Source organism: Oreochromis niloticus, linkage group LG19, assembly GCF_001858045.2.
Source record: "Oreochromis niloticus isolate F11D_XX linkage group LG19, O_niloticus_UMD_NMBU, whole genome shotgun sequence".
In the NCBI taxonomy this organism is placed as follows: domain Eukaryota; kingdom Metazoa; phylum Chordata; class Actinopteri; order Cichliformes; family Cichlidae; genus Oreochromis; species Oreochromis niloticus.
The window spans coordinates 14,770,768-14,785,080 of record NC_031983.2 but is presented as its reverse complement, the minus strand read 5'-3'; the positions used below and the strand labels follow the sequence as shown (position 1 = coordinate 14,785,080).

At 44.0% G+C, this 14,313-nt stretch overlaps 1 protein-coding gene across 2 annotated transcripts; it reads left to right on the top strand.

The window, feature by feature from the left end:
• Nucleotides 1-8,771: 8,771 nt before the first annotated feature.
• On the top strand, nt 8,772-13,171 carry LOC100705980 (cathepsin L1). 2 transcript variants are annotated; one of them, XM_019349197.2, is made up of 9 exons: nt 8,772-9,407; nt 10,696-10,780; nt 11,043-11,158; nt 11,295-11,437; nt 11,563-11,751; nt 11,825-12,016; nt 12,411-12,573; nt 12,678-12,783; nt 12,949-13,171. In XM_019349197.2, the coding sequence occupies exons 3-9, from the start codon at nt 11,059-11,061 to the stop codon at nt 13,046-13,048; spliced, it is 993 nt and encodes a 330-aa protein (XP_019204742.1). In that variant the 5' UTR covers nt 8,772-9,407; nt 10,696-10,780; nt 11,043-11,058; the 3' UTR covers nt 13,049-13,171. The 2 variants fall into 2 exon arrangements, with proteins under 2 accessions (XP_019204742.1, XP_019204741.1); XM_019349196.2 differs by lacking the exon at nt 8,772-9,407 and having other exon boundaries at nt 10,497-10,780.
• Nucleotides 13,172-14,313: the final 1,142 nt, after the last annotated feature.

Sequence of the window (14,313 nt, the reverse complement as noted above, 5' to 3'; positions counted from 1 at the left end):
GCCAGGGACTGTAAAGACAACGCAGTGCCAGGTGCAAGAGAGCTGCAACAGGAATCGCAGCAGATTTACCTGTGCAACATGTAAGAAATTAACCTGTGCCAAATGCAGGGATGATGGACACTGGGTCTGCAAACGCTGTAAAGTTTGAAACACTTTGAAATAAAACAGACTTGTGTACCCATATATTGTGAATGTGTTTCTTTTGTATGTAGGTTGTAACACAGAGGTTTGGCCTGCCTTGGATCTGAGTAAACAAATGCCAATGTTGCGCGCACACACACACACACACACACACACACACACAGCAAATCTGCATTTATTTGTCTTCTGAGGGTACTTCACGTAATCTTGGTAACCGGCTAGGGGGGGTCCAGGTTTCAAGCTTGGCCATGATCCTATCTTTCAGGTCAGTTCCTCTCGCACTCAACGATCCTTCTCCTATCGCACTTGGGGCTATGTACCCAATCTCGGGTGGGGGTGATGATATCTCCCCCCTGACCTGGCGTCCTGACTCCTCCTTGCCGTAGCATTTATGTTGTACCTCGTCAATCTCTAGCTGTGAGAGCAGTCCCTTCTTTCGAATGTTGGAACACTGAGCTACTAGTTGTTTCGCCGTCATTGTGGATGTTGGGTATCGAAGAATCCATAGGTCCCTCATCCTATTCATGTAACCCCTTCCGCCAGGGTTACTTGCGTAGTAGCATTCCAACAACGCCCTGTTTTCGTCTCTTGCCCACCGATGCTTTCTTGTTCCAGTAGCCCACTTGTCGTCAGGGTGCCCTGGTTCCTCAACACCTGACGCGGACCTTGTTGATCCGGGCGACGTCCGAGCCGGCATGCCTTCATATTTATCTGTCTCGCTCATGTCTGCGGTAGGCTCACTTTAGCATAGGGGGTCTAGCCTTAGGACCCTTACTGGATACAGACGCCCCAGGCAGGAATCGAACTTGCGATCTTCTGCTCCAAAGGCGTGTAGTTTAACCACTACGCTATCCAGTGGCTAGTGGATCTGAGGGCAGACCATAGCGACCTCCCTGAACAGGGTCCAGTAACCATCACAGTGGCAGACATCCAAGAAAGGGTCTCCAGTATGAAGAGTTGGACAGCACCAGGGCCCGACATGGTTCACGCCTACTGGCTGAAGAAGCTGACTGCACTCCACGAGCGTCTGGCAGCACAAATGAACCAGCTGCTAGTTAACGAGAGACACCCGGAATGGCTAACCGAAGGTCGGACGGTCCTGATCCCCAAGGACCCCAAGAAGGGACCGGTCCCATCCAACTACCGACCAATAACCTGCCTCAGTACTACATGGAAGCTCCTGTCAGGCATCATATCGGCTAAGATGAACAGGCACATGGGTCAATACATGAGCGGGGCACAGAAAGGGATTGGCAAGAATACCAGAGGCGCAAAACACCAGCTACTGGTAGACAGAACAGTCAGCCGAGACTGCAAGACCAGACTGACCAACCTGTGCACAGCCTGGATTGATTACAAGAAGGCCTATGACTCAATGCCCCACAGCTGGATACTGGAATGCCTAGAATTGTACAAGATCAACAGGACCCTAAGAGCCTTCATCAGGAACTCAATGGGAATGTGGCACACAACACTAGAGGCCAACTCCAAGCCCATAGCACAAGTCACCATCAAGTGCGGGATCTACCAAGGAGATGCTCTGTCCCCACTGCTGTTCTGCATAGGCCTGAACCCCCTCAGTGAGATCATTAACAAGACTGGCTACGGATACCGACTACGGAACGGAGCGGTTGTCAGCCACCTCCTGTACATGGATGACATCAAGCTGTATGCCAAGAGTGAACGAGACATCGATTCACTGATACACACTACCAGGCTATACAGCAATGACATTGGAATGTCATTCGGGCTGGAGAAGTGTAGTCGGATGGTAACAAAGAGAGGGAAGGTAGTCAGAACTGAGGGGATTGAACTACCAGAAGGCAACATTGCAGACATAGAGGACAGTTACAAGTACCTGGGGATCCCACAGGCGAATGGGAACGATGAAGAGGCCGCTAGGAAAGCTGCAACCACCAAGTACCTGCAGAGGGTCAGGCAAGTCCTGAGGAGTCAGCTGAACGGTAAGAACAAGATCCGGGCCATCAACACCTACGCCCTGCCCGTGATCAGGTACCCTGCTGGGGTAATAGGCTGGCCAAAGGAGGAGATAGAAGCCACTGACATCAAGACAAGAAAGCTCCTTACCATGCATGGAGGGTTTCACCCCAAGTCTAGCACCCTGAGGTTGTACGCTAAGCGGAAGGAAGGGGGCCGGGGACTGGTGAGTGTCAGCACCACAGTCCAGGATGAGACAAGAAACATCCACGAATACATCACGAAGATGGCCCCAACTGACAGCGTGCTCAGTGAATACCTCAGGCAGCAGAAACCCAAGAAAGAGGAGGAAGGCGAGGAACCATCATGGAAGGACAGGCCCCTGCACGGTATGTACCACCGGCAGATAGAGGAGGTGGCTGATATACAGAAATCCTACCAGTGGCTGGACAAAGCTGGACTGAAAGACAGCACAGAGGCACTAATCATGGCAGCACAAGAACAAGCTCTGAGTACAAGATCCATAGAGGCTGGGGTCTATCACACCAGGCAAGACCCCAGGTGCAGGCTGTGTAAAGATGCCCCAGAGACAATCCAGCACATAACAGCAGGGTGCAAAATGCTAGCAGGCAAGGCATACATGGAGCGCCATAACCAAGTGGCCGGCATAGTGTACAGGAACATCTGTGCCAAGTATAACCTGGAAGTCCCGAGGTCAAAATGGGAGATGCCCCCAAGGGTGGTGGAGAATGACCGAGCTAAGATCCTGTGGGACTTCCAGATGCAGACGGACAAAATGGTGGTGGCTAACCAACCGGACATAGTGGTGGTAGACAAACAGAAGAAGACGGCTGTAGTGATCGATGTAGCAGTTCCGAATGACAGCAATATCAGGAAGAAGGAACACGAGAAGCTGGAGAAATACCAAGGGCTCAGAGAAGAGCTCGAGAGGATGTGGAGGGTGAAGGTGACGGTGGTCCCCGTGGTAATCGGAGCACTAGGTGCGGTGACTCCCAAGCTAGGCGAGTGGCTCCAGCAGATCCCGGGAACAACATCGGAGATCTCTGTCCAGAAGAGCGCAGTCCTGGGAACAGCTAAGATACTGCGCAGGACCCTCAAGCTCCCAGGCCTCTGGTAGAGGACCCGAGCTTGAAGGATAAACCGCCTGCAGGGGCGCGCTGGGTGTTTTTTATATGTAAGAACAAGATCCGGGCCATCAACACCTACGCCCTGCCCGTGATCAGGTACCCTGCTGGGGTAATAGGCTGGCCAAAGGAGGAGATAGAAGCCACTGACATCAAGACAAGAAAGCTCCTTACCATGCATGGAGGGTTTCACCCCAAGTCCAGCACCCTGAGGCTGTACGCTAAGCGGAAGGAAGGGGGCCGGGGACTGGTGAGTGTCAGCACCACAGTCCAGGATGAGACAAGAAACATCCACGAATACATCACGAAGATGGCCCCAACTGACAGCGTGCTCAGTGAATACCTCAGGCAGCAGAAACCCAAGAAAGAGGAGGAAGGCGAGGAACCATCATGGAAGGACAGGCCCCTGCACGGTATGTACCACCGGCAGATAGAGGAGGTGGCTGATATCCAGAAATCCTACCAGTGGCTGGACAAAGCTGGACTGAAAGACAGCACAGAGGCACTAATCATGGCAGCACAAGAACAAGCTCTGAGCACAAGATCCATAGAGGCTGGGGTCTATCACACCAGGCAAGACCCCAGGTGCAGGCTGTGTAAAGATGCCCCAGAGACAATCCAGCACATAACAGCAGGGTGCAAGATGCTAGCAGGCAAGGCATACATGGAACGCCATAACCAAGTGGCCGGCATAGTGTACAGGAACATCTGTGCCGAGTATAACCTGGAAGTCCCGAGGTCAAAATGGGAGATGCCCCCAAGGGTGATGGAGAATGACCGAGCTAAGATCCTGTGGGACTTCCAGATGCAGACGGACAAAATGGTGGTGGCTAACCAACCGGACATAGTGGTGGTAGACAAACAGAAGAAGACGGCTGTAGTGATCGATGTAGCGGTTCCGAATGACAGCAATATCAGGAAGAAGGAACACGAGAAGCTGGAGAAATACCAAGGGCTCAGAGAAGAGCTCGAGAGGATGTGGAGGGTGAAGGTAACGGTGGTCCCCGTGGTAATCGGAGCACTAGGTGCGGTGACTCCCAAGCTAGGCGAGTGGCTCCAGCAGATCCCGGGAACAACATCGGAGATCTCTGTCCAGAAGAGCGCAGTCCTGGGAACAGCTAAGATACTGCGCAGGACCCTCAAGCTCCCAGGCCTCTGGTAGAGGACCCGAGCTTGAAGGATAAACCGCCCACAGGGGCGTGCTGGGTGTTTTTTTTATGTATAATGCTCTGTCCCCACTGCTGTTCTGCATAGGCCTGAACCCCCTCAGTGAGATCATTAACAAGACTGGCTACGGATACCGACTACGGAACGGAGCGGTTGTCAGCCACCTCCTGTACATGGATGACATCAAGCTGTATGCCAAGAGTGAACGAGACATCGATTCACTGATACACACTACCAGAATATACAGCAATGACATTGGAATGCCATTCGGACTGGAGAAGTGTAGTCGGATGGTAACAAAGAGAGGGAAGGTAGTCAGAACTGAGGGGATTGAACTACCAGAAGGCAACATTGCAGACATAGAGGACAGTTACAAGTACCTGGGGATCCCGCAAGCGGATGGGAACCATGAAGAGGCCGCTAGGAAAGCTGCAACCACCAAGTACCTGCAGAGGGTCAGGCAAGTCCTGAGGAGTCAGCTGAACGGTAAGAACAAGATCCGGGCCATCAACACCTACGCCCTGCCCGTGATCAGGTACCCTGCTGGGGTAATAGGCTGGCCAAAGGAGGAGATAGAAGCCACTGACATAAAGACAAGAAAGCTCCTTACCATGCATGGAGGGTTTCACCCCAAGTCCAGCACCCTGAGGCTGTACGCTAAGCGGAAGGAAGGGGGCCGGGGACTGGTGAGTGTCAGCACCACAGTCCAGGATGAGACAAGAAACATCCACGAATACATCACGAAGATGGCCCCAACTGACAGCGTGCTCAGTGAATACCTCAGGCAGCAGAAACCCAAGAAAGAGGAGGAAGGCGAGGAACCATCAGGGGGGCGAGGACCCGAGCTTGAAGGATAAACCGCCCGCAGGGGCGTGCTGGGTGTTTTTATATATATATATATATATATATATATATATATATATATACACATATATATATATATGTGTGTGTGTGTGTGTATATATGATATAGATGTGTCTGTGTGTATAACTACACTTTATGCATATTATATAAGGTGTGGCTATATAAATATATAAATATATGTACAACTCTGTGTATATATGTTTATGGACAGGCATGCAGGCAGGTAAGGAAGGAAAGTAGCCTTGCAGGGAAGGAAAAACTTGAATCTCTCATGGTTAGGGGTTGGGGGAGGGTGTGTTTGCACAACAAAAGCAGGAGAACAATGGAGCTGAAGACCTGTGAAAATCTCAGCGGGGTGCCAAGAGGTGTAAAGGTCGGGGGGAATTTACGCAAATTTGCGCAGGCCAGTAAATCTAGTAGTAGGGACTTGCACCAGGGAAAAAAGGCTCAGTAATTCTAGTGATAGCAGGAGTGGGGCAGGTGGAGGTTTACCCTGGTGAAGGTGTGTCGCAGCCGTCATGTCATTGGAAGGATCCGGGAGTTTCTGTGTGAATTTCACATTCCCGTGGCAGCGTACTCGGTGCTTGCTCAGAAGTTTAGGGGTTTTTTTCGCTGTAAAAAGAAGTTTTCTTCCCACGCAGTGAACAGCGGACGCTAATTTTTTATCACTTTTTACGGAATCAAACTCAAAGTAAGGTCAGTACTTCCACACTTTAAACGCTGCACGGTCATATGCTCTCCCGCACTCAATATATTATCCATTGTTGATCTGCCCACACCTGTTGCCACCAACGCCGCACTCGCTTACGTCATTGTCATGAGACACTCTCGCAAAAAAATCACGGTTTTAGTAACGCAGCATGCTTACGGGAAAGTAACAGTAATCTAATTACCTTTTTTGCAATAGTAATCCCTTGCTTTACTCGTTACTTGAAAAAGTAATCGGATTACAGTAACGTGTTACTTGTATACTGCCCATCTCTGCTCACAAGTCTAGTGAAGTTTCACGCCTGGTGTATTTATAGTCTAGAATGCACTCTTTTTGTCGGTTCACTGTTGCCAGTCGGGATGACTGGTGGAATCCTACCAGAAATCAGATAAACCATTGGCCGTCTGACTGGTTGTGTAGATCTGGATCCTGAAGATCACACTGGGAGGCTTGCCAACAATTGGAATCACTGGTCTTTCCTCATGGCGCTTATAGCTCACTAAAAGGCCTGACCGAGACACGTGGAACCTCTGCTGATTTCGGCAGCTTTTTAACAACTTTTTGTCATGGTCCTGGGTAATTTTGACCCAGTGTTCTTACTTCTCTTGTGTTTTTGTATTTTGTTCATTATTTACTCCATGGTTCCTAGGTTATTCAGTTTAGTTTATTAGATTTCCCCTCGTGTATTTACCCCGTGTCCCTCTCCGTGTATCTGTGAGTTCCCATGCCTCGTTTCTCCTCCTTGTGTTTTATTGTGTTTTCCCCAGCCAGTTATGTCTGTGCTCTCCCCGTGTTCTCTCTCTCTCTCCTGTCCACATCTCTGTGTACTTCCTGTTTTACTTTGATAGTCTCCCGTAAGTGTAGATCACGTTGTGTTGCTCCTGCCCTGTCTTGTTATAATTATTAGTATCAGCTGTGTTCCCTGTGTGCTCCCACATCTCTCATTATGCTTCTGTGTATTTATGTCCGCGTCTCCCTCAGTTCTGTGTCGCATCCTCCCTCATGACTGTGTGCCCCTCCGTGTGTTTCCTAGTGAGTTAGTTCCTTTAGAATCTCCCAGTTTAGTTTTGCATTACTTTGTATCGCCTTTTCCTTCTTTCAGCAATAAAGCTGTATTTTGAGTTCAGTCCTGTTTCCTGTGAGTTTGCAATTGGGTCCAATTCCTGCCTGCCACACAGCCGGATTATGACACTTTTACGAAGCTTTGCTTCCGTAACCGAGGCAGTTTCTGCTGCTAATCAAGATAGTGTCTGCTTTTTCTTTTTCCTTCGAATGGCTGGTAACAACACACCATGTTAACATACAACTTCTGGTAAACCTTCCACAGCAGGGGAAGTGTGGAACTAAAACACATTTTTTTACATCATCATTTCTTGTGACAATAAAATAAAACAAATAAAAGAACAATCCATAACTAAACAAATCACTTACAAACTTATCTTATTTTAACCCGTTTCTCCAGCTGGGTTACATACAGGTAATACATTTATTACCAACCTGAGAGTATATTCGCCGGTCATTTGACATGAAGAATGACTTCTGAATACTTAATCTGTACCCCGCTCCAGCTCAAGATGCTGTAGGTCTGCTCAGTAACACTGGGTTCGCAGGTACAACGTAGCTCTATTAAACGGCACTCGATTACTCTGCAGCTTTCACAAAGGACCCGGATGTATGACCCCAAAACTGAATTGTAGAACTGAAATTGAATGGTAAGCAGTGAAACTGAAGGCATTCAAGAGCTAAATTTAAAGGATGGAATACATTCATTTTCAAAATATAAAATTCAGTTTCAATTTAGTGATGATCATTTTCAAACCAGTACATTGGATTTCAAATTAGGCTAATTCAAATTCAGTTTTAGAAGCTTTTATTCACTTTGAGCAATTCAGATTTAATCTGAGCAATTCAAATTCAAATTTAACTTATTCAAATTCAGTTTCTGATGCCACAAAGTTCTGCCCATACACAAGCAAGGCATTTGAGGAAGCCAGTGTGTTTAAGGCTAATGAAATAACATTTCATTAATGCTATTTCATAAAAATAGCATTTCATCAATCTTGTTTATGCAAGGTATTTTGGCTTGCTTAAGCTAGTCATTTTGTGGAAGTTGGTATTTTTGTGGCTAATGAAACTAAATTTTAATTTAGTTGATTTCCAAATTTAAGGTTGGTGGATCTGTCCTCAGCTTCTTCTTTTCTTTTGCTGAAGTATACTTAGTCTAAATGTTGACACCCGAGTTGCCATAAGATGTAAAAGCCATCACTGTAGTATTTTAAAATGCTCTTTCATGGGCACCGGTTTAGCTCAGTGCATTGAGCAGGCAACCACATGCCAAACGGCTGAGAGCGGCTGTCCTGGGTTTGAATCTGACCCACTGGCCTTTGCCGCGTGTCTTCTCCCTTCCCTCTCTGCTCCCACTTTCCTGTCCTTTCTTCCCTGTGCCTAGCAAATAAAGGTTAGAAAGTGCTTTAAAAAAAAAAAAAGAAAACCTCATGTTACATGGGTTTCTAGCCTCCAGTGACCTTCCAAAACCCTTGCTTTCCATTGTTTCTTCTCGTTCTCCCTATACCAGTTAAAAGGAAAATAAAAAACACCAGCAAACATTGCAGCACATAGGGCTATTTGACATTATAAAGATGGTGCCAAGTTAAAATTGATGTTTTACCTTTTTTCTTTCACAAACACAGTGAGAGAACTACAAAAACTTCAGTTCATGTGAATGAAGAACAATTCCAGTGAAATACTTTTTTTTATTCATATGCAAACCCAAATTGGAACACAACAGAGTTAACAAGCTGTTCTTATTAACTATAAGCTGCAGGGAGCGCGAGTGGACCATCAGCTGTCCTCGTGGATTATTGACTACCTCACCAGTAGACCCCAGTATGTGAGGCTGCGGGACTGTGTCTGAGGTGATAGTCTGTAGCACGGGGGCCCCACAAGGAACAGTATTCTCCCCTTTCCTCTTCACCCTGTACACTGCGGACTTCAGTTATAACATGAACACTTGCCATCTCCAGAAGTTCTCAGACGATACCGCCATTGTGGGCCGGGTGTCGGAGGGAAACGAACTGGAATACAGGTGGGTCATCAATGACTTCGTCAGCTGGTTTAAACAGAACCATCTTCGCATCAATGTCAGCAAGACGAAGGAGCTGGTGATTGACTTCAGCAAGAAGCCACCCCCTATTACACCAGTGAACATCCAGGGTTTGGACACTGAAACGGTGGAGGAGTACAAATACCTGGGTGTTCACCTCAATAGCAAACTGGACTGGTCCACGAACACAAATGCACTCTACAAAAAGGGTTTAAGTCATCTCCACCTGCTGAGAGGAAGACTATCTGCTATGACTGGTTGGGGGTGAGGGGAGGAAGATAGGATAAAGACACACTGTGGAAGAGAGACAGAGATGAATACCAACTAATCATTAAATGCGGTAAGAGAAGCACTAAGTGAAGAAGAAATGTTTCAGTTCATCATGGGAAGGCCCAGGCTGCTGTGGGCCTAGTCATAATTAATGGACAATTCACCTGATCCAGCCCTAACTGTAAGCTTTGTCAAAAAAGAAGGTTTTAACCTTAATCGTTAAAGTACAGAGGGTGTCTGTCTCCCACATCCATAATGGGAGATAGATCCGTTGGAAGGCTCTGCCTCTCATTTTACTTTTACACTTTATAATCTGGGAACTACAAATAAGCTAGCAGTCTGAAAGCAAAATCCTCTATTGGGGTGATAAGGCACTATGAGGTCTATAAGATAAGATAGCTCCTGATTATTCAAGACTTTGGATGTAAGGGAAAGGATTTCAAATTTGCCTGTTAGCCAATAATGTACCCTCCCACTAGAACACACTGTCTTTCCTGTCAGTACTCTCACTGCAAAATTTTGTTCTAGTAGAGAACCTGTTCACAACTGCCATCCCTATCTATGAGTTGTACCATTTCCACTGAAGCTGCAGTTAGACTTTGATATATGCCTTGAAGACAATACATAATTATAAATATGCCTTTAGCAGAGCTAAAGTGAATATGTCATTGTAAGATCAATATATCAGACTTTGTTCAAATAAGCCAGGGTCTCTAAGCCATCTCTCTGGAGGGTAAACAAGGGATGAACAGTTTCTTTTAATGAAAAATATAACTGCCATTAACAGAATGGTGCTTGTAAGTAAAACAACATAAGAGAGAATTTTTCCAGAACTTTTCAAACCAATGATGCGTAATCATGGTTGCATTATCCAACTCTCTTTGTGGTTACAGTGGCTTGCAAAAGTACAAAAGAATTCAAGTGACAAAATAGGTTGGTGGTCAAAGTAAAATTAAATAACTTAACTTGACCATGTCTCTTAAGTGTGTATTTTTATGATTTTACATTATGTATTTTAAGTATTTCAAAAGATTGCAGATTAAACTTGTTTCATTCGATTAATATATCAAATGAAATTGTTTGCACTCAGCTAGCTTAAACTACTTTCATTTGACATAAGGTAATTTAAAATCAAAAACAGAGCATTCAGTGATATCTCTCAAAGCTCTGTACAACATTGTCAAATCATACAATAAAGTGCAGATTTGGTGATTATGCATCAAAAGAATGACTCGTGACACTTAAATTAACTAGCTTTGCTGTTTTTGTTAAATAAAATGTTCTCATGTGATCCTCTTCTTAATGTATAGCTCCACCTCTTTTTATATCTGACATTCTTTCTGTTTGTTTACGAGCAGCTGGAATAGCTGTAGTCAGCTATATAAGCACTCCTCCCATGTGGTTATACTTCAGTCTTCGGGACAGACGCAGACACTGAGACAGGTAAGTAGCTACAACACAGATAACATGCAGACAAATGTAAATACACATTTTAGTGTTGTACCCATGAAAAGAAAAAAACAGAGATTTATTCATTTGAAAAACGAGAATTTAAAAAAAAGAAAGAAGGAAATAGAGTGCATACTGCAGTAATGGAAAGCGACATCCAACATCATGACAGAAAGCATTTTAAAGCTGATGTTGGAAACATCAGACACAAGCTGTTTAGTTTCCTGTAAGTCAAAAGGATCTGTGTCTGTTTCAGCTTGTTTTTAGTCAAGATGAAGTTGCTTCTAGCTGTTGCTGCTGTTCTGGCTGTATCCAGCTGTGGCCGCATGTCTCTGGAAGACATGGAGTTTCATGCCTGGAAGCTCAAGTTTGGTGAGACAGTAGATCTCTTCCACTCCATTTTTATTTTAGCCTTTTGCTAAATGCTTTTAATAATGTTTGGCAAGATTTGTAATTTTTTCTTTTTATACTTAATGATGATATTTAATTTTCCTTTTTTAACTGACAGAAAAATCCTACGACTCTCCATCAGAGGAGACTCAAAGGAAGCAGATCTGGCTCAACAACCGTAAACTTGTGCTAAAGCACAATGCTTTGGCTGACCTGGGTTTGAAGTCCTTCCGCCTTGGGATGACCTACTTTGCTGATATGGTATGTGCAGAAAAAGATGTTGTTTTGGTTTTACCCTTCAGCATTTATATTTTCATCAATATGTTCAGTTGCAATTTTACATGGCATTTGGCAACAAAAACCTCATGAATGTTGTCCCTCTTTAGGAAAATGAAGAGTACAAAAAACTGAGCTGTCTTGGCTCCTTCAATGCCTCTCTGCCTCACCGTGGCTCTACCTTCAATGGCCTGCCTAAAGGTACAGTCCTGTCCGATACTGTTGACTGGAGGGAACAGGGATACGTCACTAATGTCAAGGATCAGGAGCAGTGTGGCTCCTGCTGGGCTTTCAGTGCAGTAAGTGTATATAATTTAGTGTGCATTTTTGTAACTTTGAAAACTTTGCTCAACTGACTCATCCTTATTGCAGACTGGTGCACTGGAGGGTCAGCACTTCAAGAAGACAGGAAATCTGGTGTCTCTTAGTGAGCAGCAGTTGGTTGATTGCAGTCGCAACTTCGGCAACCATGGCTGCAATGGAGGCTGGATGAACAATGCCTTTAAGTACATCAAAGACAATGGAGGAATTCAAACTGAGGAATCATACACTTATGAAGCTAGGGTAAATAGACAGCAATATTTCAAAAACATGTCAGATCACATTTCTTGTTGATGTAAATAACAATAGTTGAATTTTTTACACTATAAGGTATTTTATCGCTTGACCTTCCTATCTCTTCCTAGATATCAAAGTTGGAGCTGCAGCTCAATTCATTTAGAAATTGTTATTAATGACAAAAGTGTATAAAGTGGTGTACAATACTGCCAAAATACATAGTCGCTCCAAGTCATGTATAGCCCACAGTAAAAGCTACTTTATTAATGTCTTAAAAATCCATCTTTAACAACATAGTACTGTAAATGCTCTGTTTGCTATATAACTTTGATTGCCACTTCATAATGTCTCACTACAGTAACAAATTGTAATAAATTATGATATATTTTCTCTCAATTAGGATGGACAATGCCATTACAACGCAAATTCTGTTGGTGCCCAATGCAGTGGTTACACTAATGTGAAACAGGATGAAGAAGCTCTGAAGCAGGCAGTGGCCGCCATCGGACCGATATCTATAGCCGTGGATGCTTCTCATGAGTCCTTCCAATTCTACCAAACAGGTGTGGCTATTGACAGTGCCAACAAAAATATCTTAAAAAGAAGAAAAAGAAATAGAAAGTGTTTCTTTTTTGTACTTCTCAGTCTGACTGACATGTAATTCTAGGAGTGTATGTTGAGGAGAGTTGCAGCAACGTGTACTTGAGCCATGCTATGCTGGTTGTGGGTTATGGTGCTGAAGATGGACTTGACTACTGGCTGGTCAAGAACAGGTAAATACCCACATGTGATGGTAATTTTTTAATTCATGTGCTTCACTCTTTTTTTTTTTAATTTACTGAGTGGTGATCATTGTGTCTCTAAATGCTATTGAACTATTAGTGTGAACATAACTCATGCTTAGCTGCTAAATGTTGTTAATTTGTTCCTTTCTGTAGCTGGGGTCTTGGATGGGGAGAGGAGGGATACATTAAGATGGTCAGGAACAAAAGCAACCATTGTGGGATTGCTAATAAAGCAAGCTACCCTCTGGTCTGAAGAGGTGGAAGAAAACTCATCTGCATCTATTTTTCTTCTGCTTTGACCAAAATGTCCCATTGAAAACTTAATAAACCTAATAAACTTCTGAGCATTTAAAAATAAGGTGTGTGCATTTTTTTTAATGGTGCCAAGAATCTCTCTTTTCTACAGAAGAGGATTAGGGCCTCCGCAAAAAAAAAAGTGGGCACACTTTCTGAGAAAAAGTCAGAATTCTGATGTGCACACATGTTCCAAGTATTTAATTCCTTTACAACTCCAATCTGGAAAGTTAATCATATTTTTGTTATGTAGTACATCATGAATTAGAAATATATGAATCTACAGACCTGAACCAATCTTGTGATGTTTTACTTGGGATCATTGAAAATAATTTATTTTTGGCAAGACCATCATTTTTATTGCGGCAACCCTTCCCATCAGTGATATGCAGTGGCGTGTCTAGAAAATTTTTGTTGGGGGGGCCAGGTAGGGGCACAGATTTGGAGAAGGGTGTCAGATGTAATTGGCAGATAATGTTAAAAAAAAAATTCTACCAACCTTTAACCATAATTCAATAACCCTATAAACCTAATAACCGAATGTGCTTTTAACTCTTATTAGAATGAGATTTTAACCACTACGGTGCAAAGTTTTTAGATACTGCATTGATAAAGTACAAGAGATACAATCAGTGCTTTGTCAGTGTTTACTCAGCATTCAAGGACAGCAATATTTGCATAGTAATTTTACTGACATATAATGCACATATGTTTTGGGCAAAAACATTTTTGAATATTAAAATACGAACATTTTTAACATACAATTGGCAAATTAGCCAATGCAAAACTTTATCTGTCTATTAAAAAAAGAAGATAATCTTCTCACAAACTGGTGTTTGATTTTGAAACAGGAAAAAAGTGGGGAAACAAATGAAAAGACAAACATCTGAATAAAACCTGAAAGGAAGTAAATACTTTCTATGCTGCCTTATCATAAACTTTGGTAATATTGATGTATAAAGAACAACACTGGCTGATGATGAAATACAGTCAGCTGGCATGGTGACACTGCCAGTATTAACCTGCAGGGCTGGACTGGGACAAAAAATTGGGCATTTTGACTAGAGACCGGCCCACCAGGTATTAAAGCTATAAAGCCTTTGAATGAAAACAAACGCTGTTGTGACAGTGATGTACACGGTCTTTTTGGTATATGTATGATTTCTATACATTTTACGTCAGATTAAAACTTTGTTTGCAAGATTCAAATAACTATTTAATAAA

Bases quoted from the DNA above. Each gene is read 5' to 3' on its own strand.
- LOC100705980 (XM_019349197.2), top strand. From the start codon at position 11,059: ATGAAGTTGCTTCTAGCTGTTGCTGCTGTTCTGGCTGTATCCAGCTGT. The intron at 12,574-12,677 runs GTGTGGCTATTG...ATGTAATTCTAG, and splicing joins CTTCCAATTCTACCAAACAG to GAGTGTATGTTGAGGAGAGT. The intron at 12,784-12,948 runs GTAAATACCCAC...TCCTTTCTGTAG, and splicing joins TACTGGCTGGTCAAGAACAG to CTGGGGTCTTGGATGGGGAG.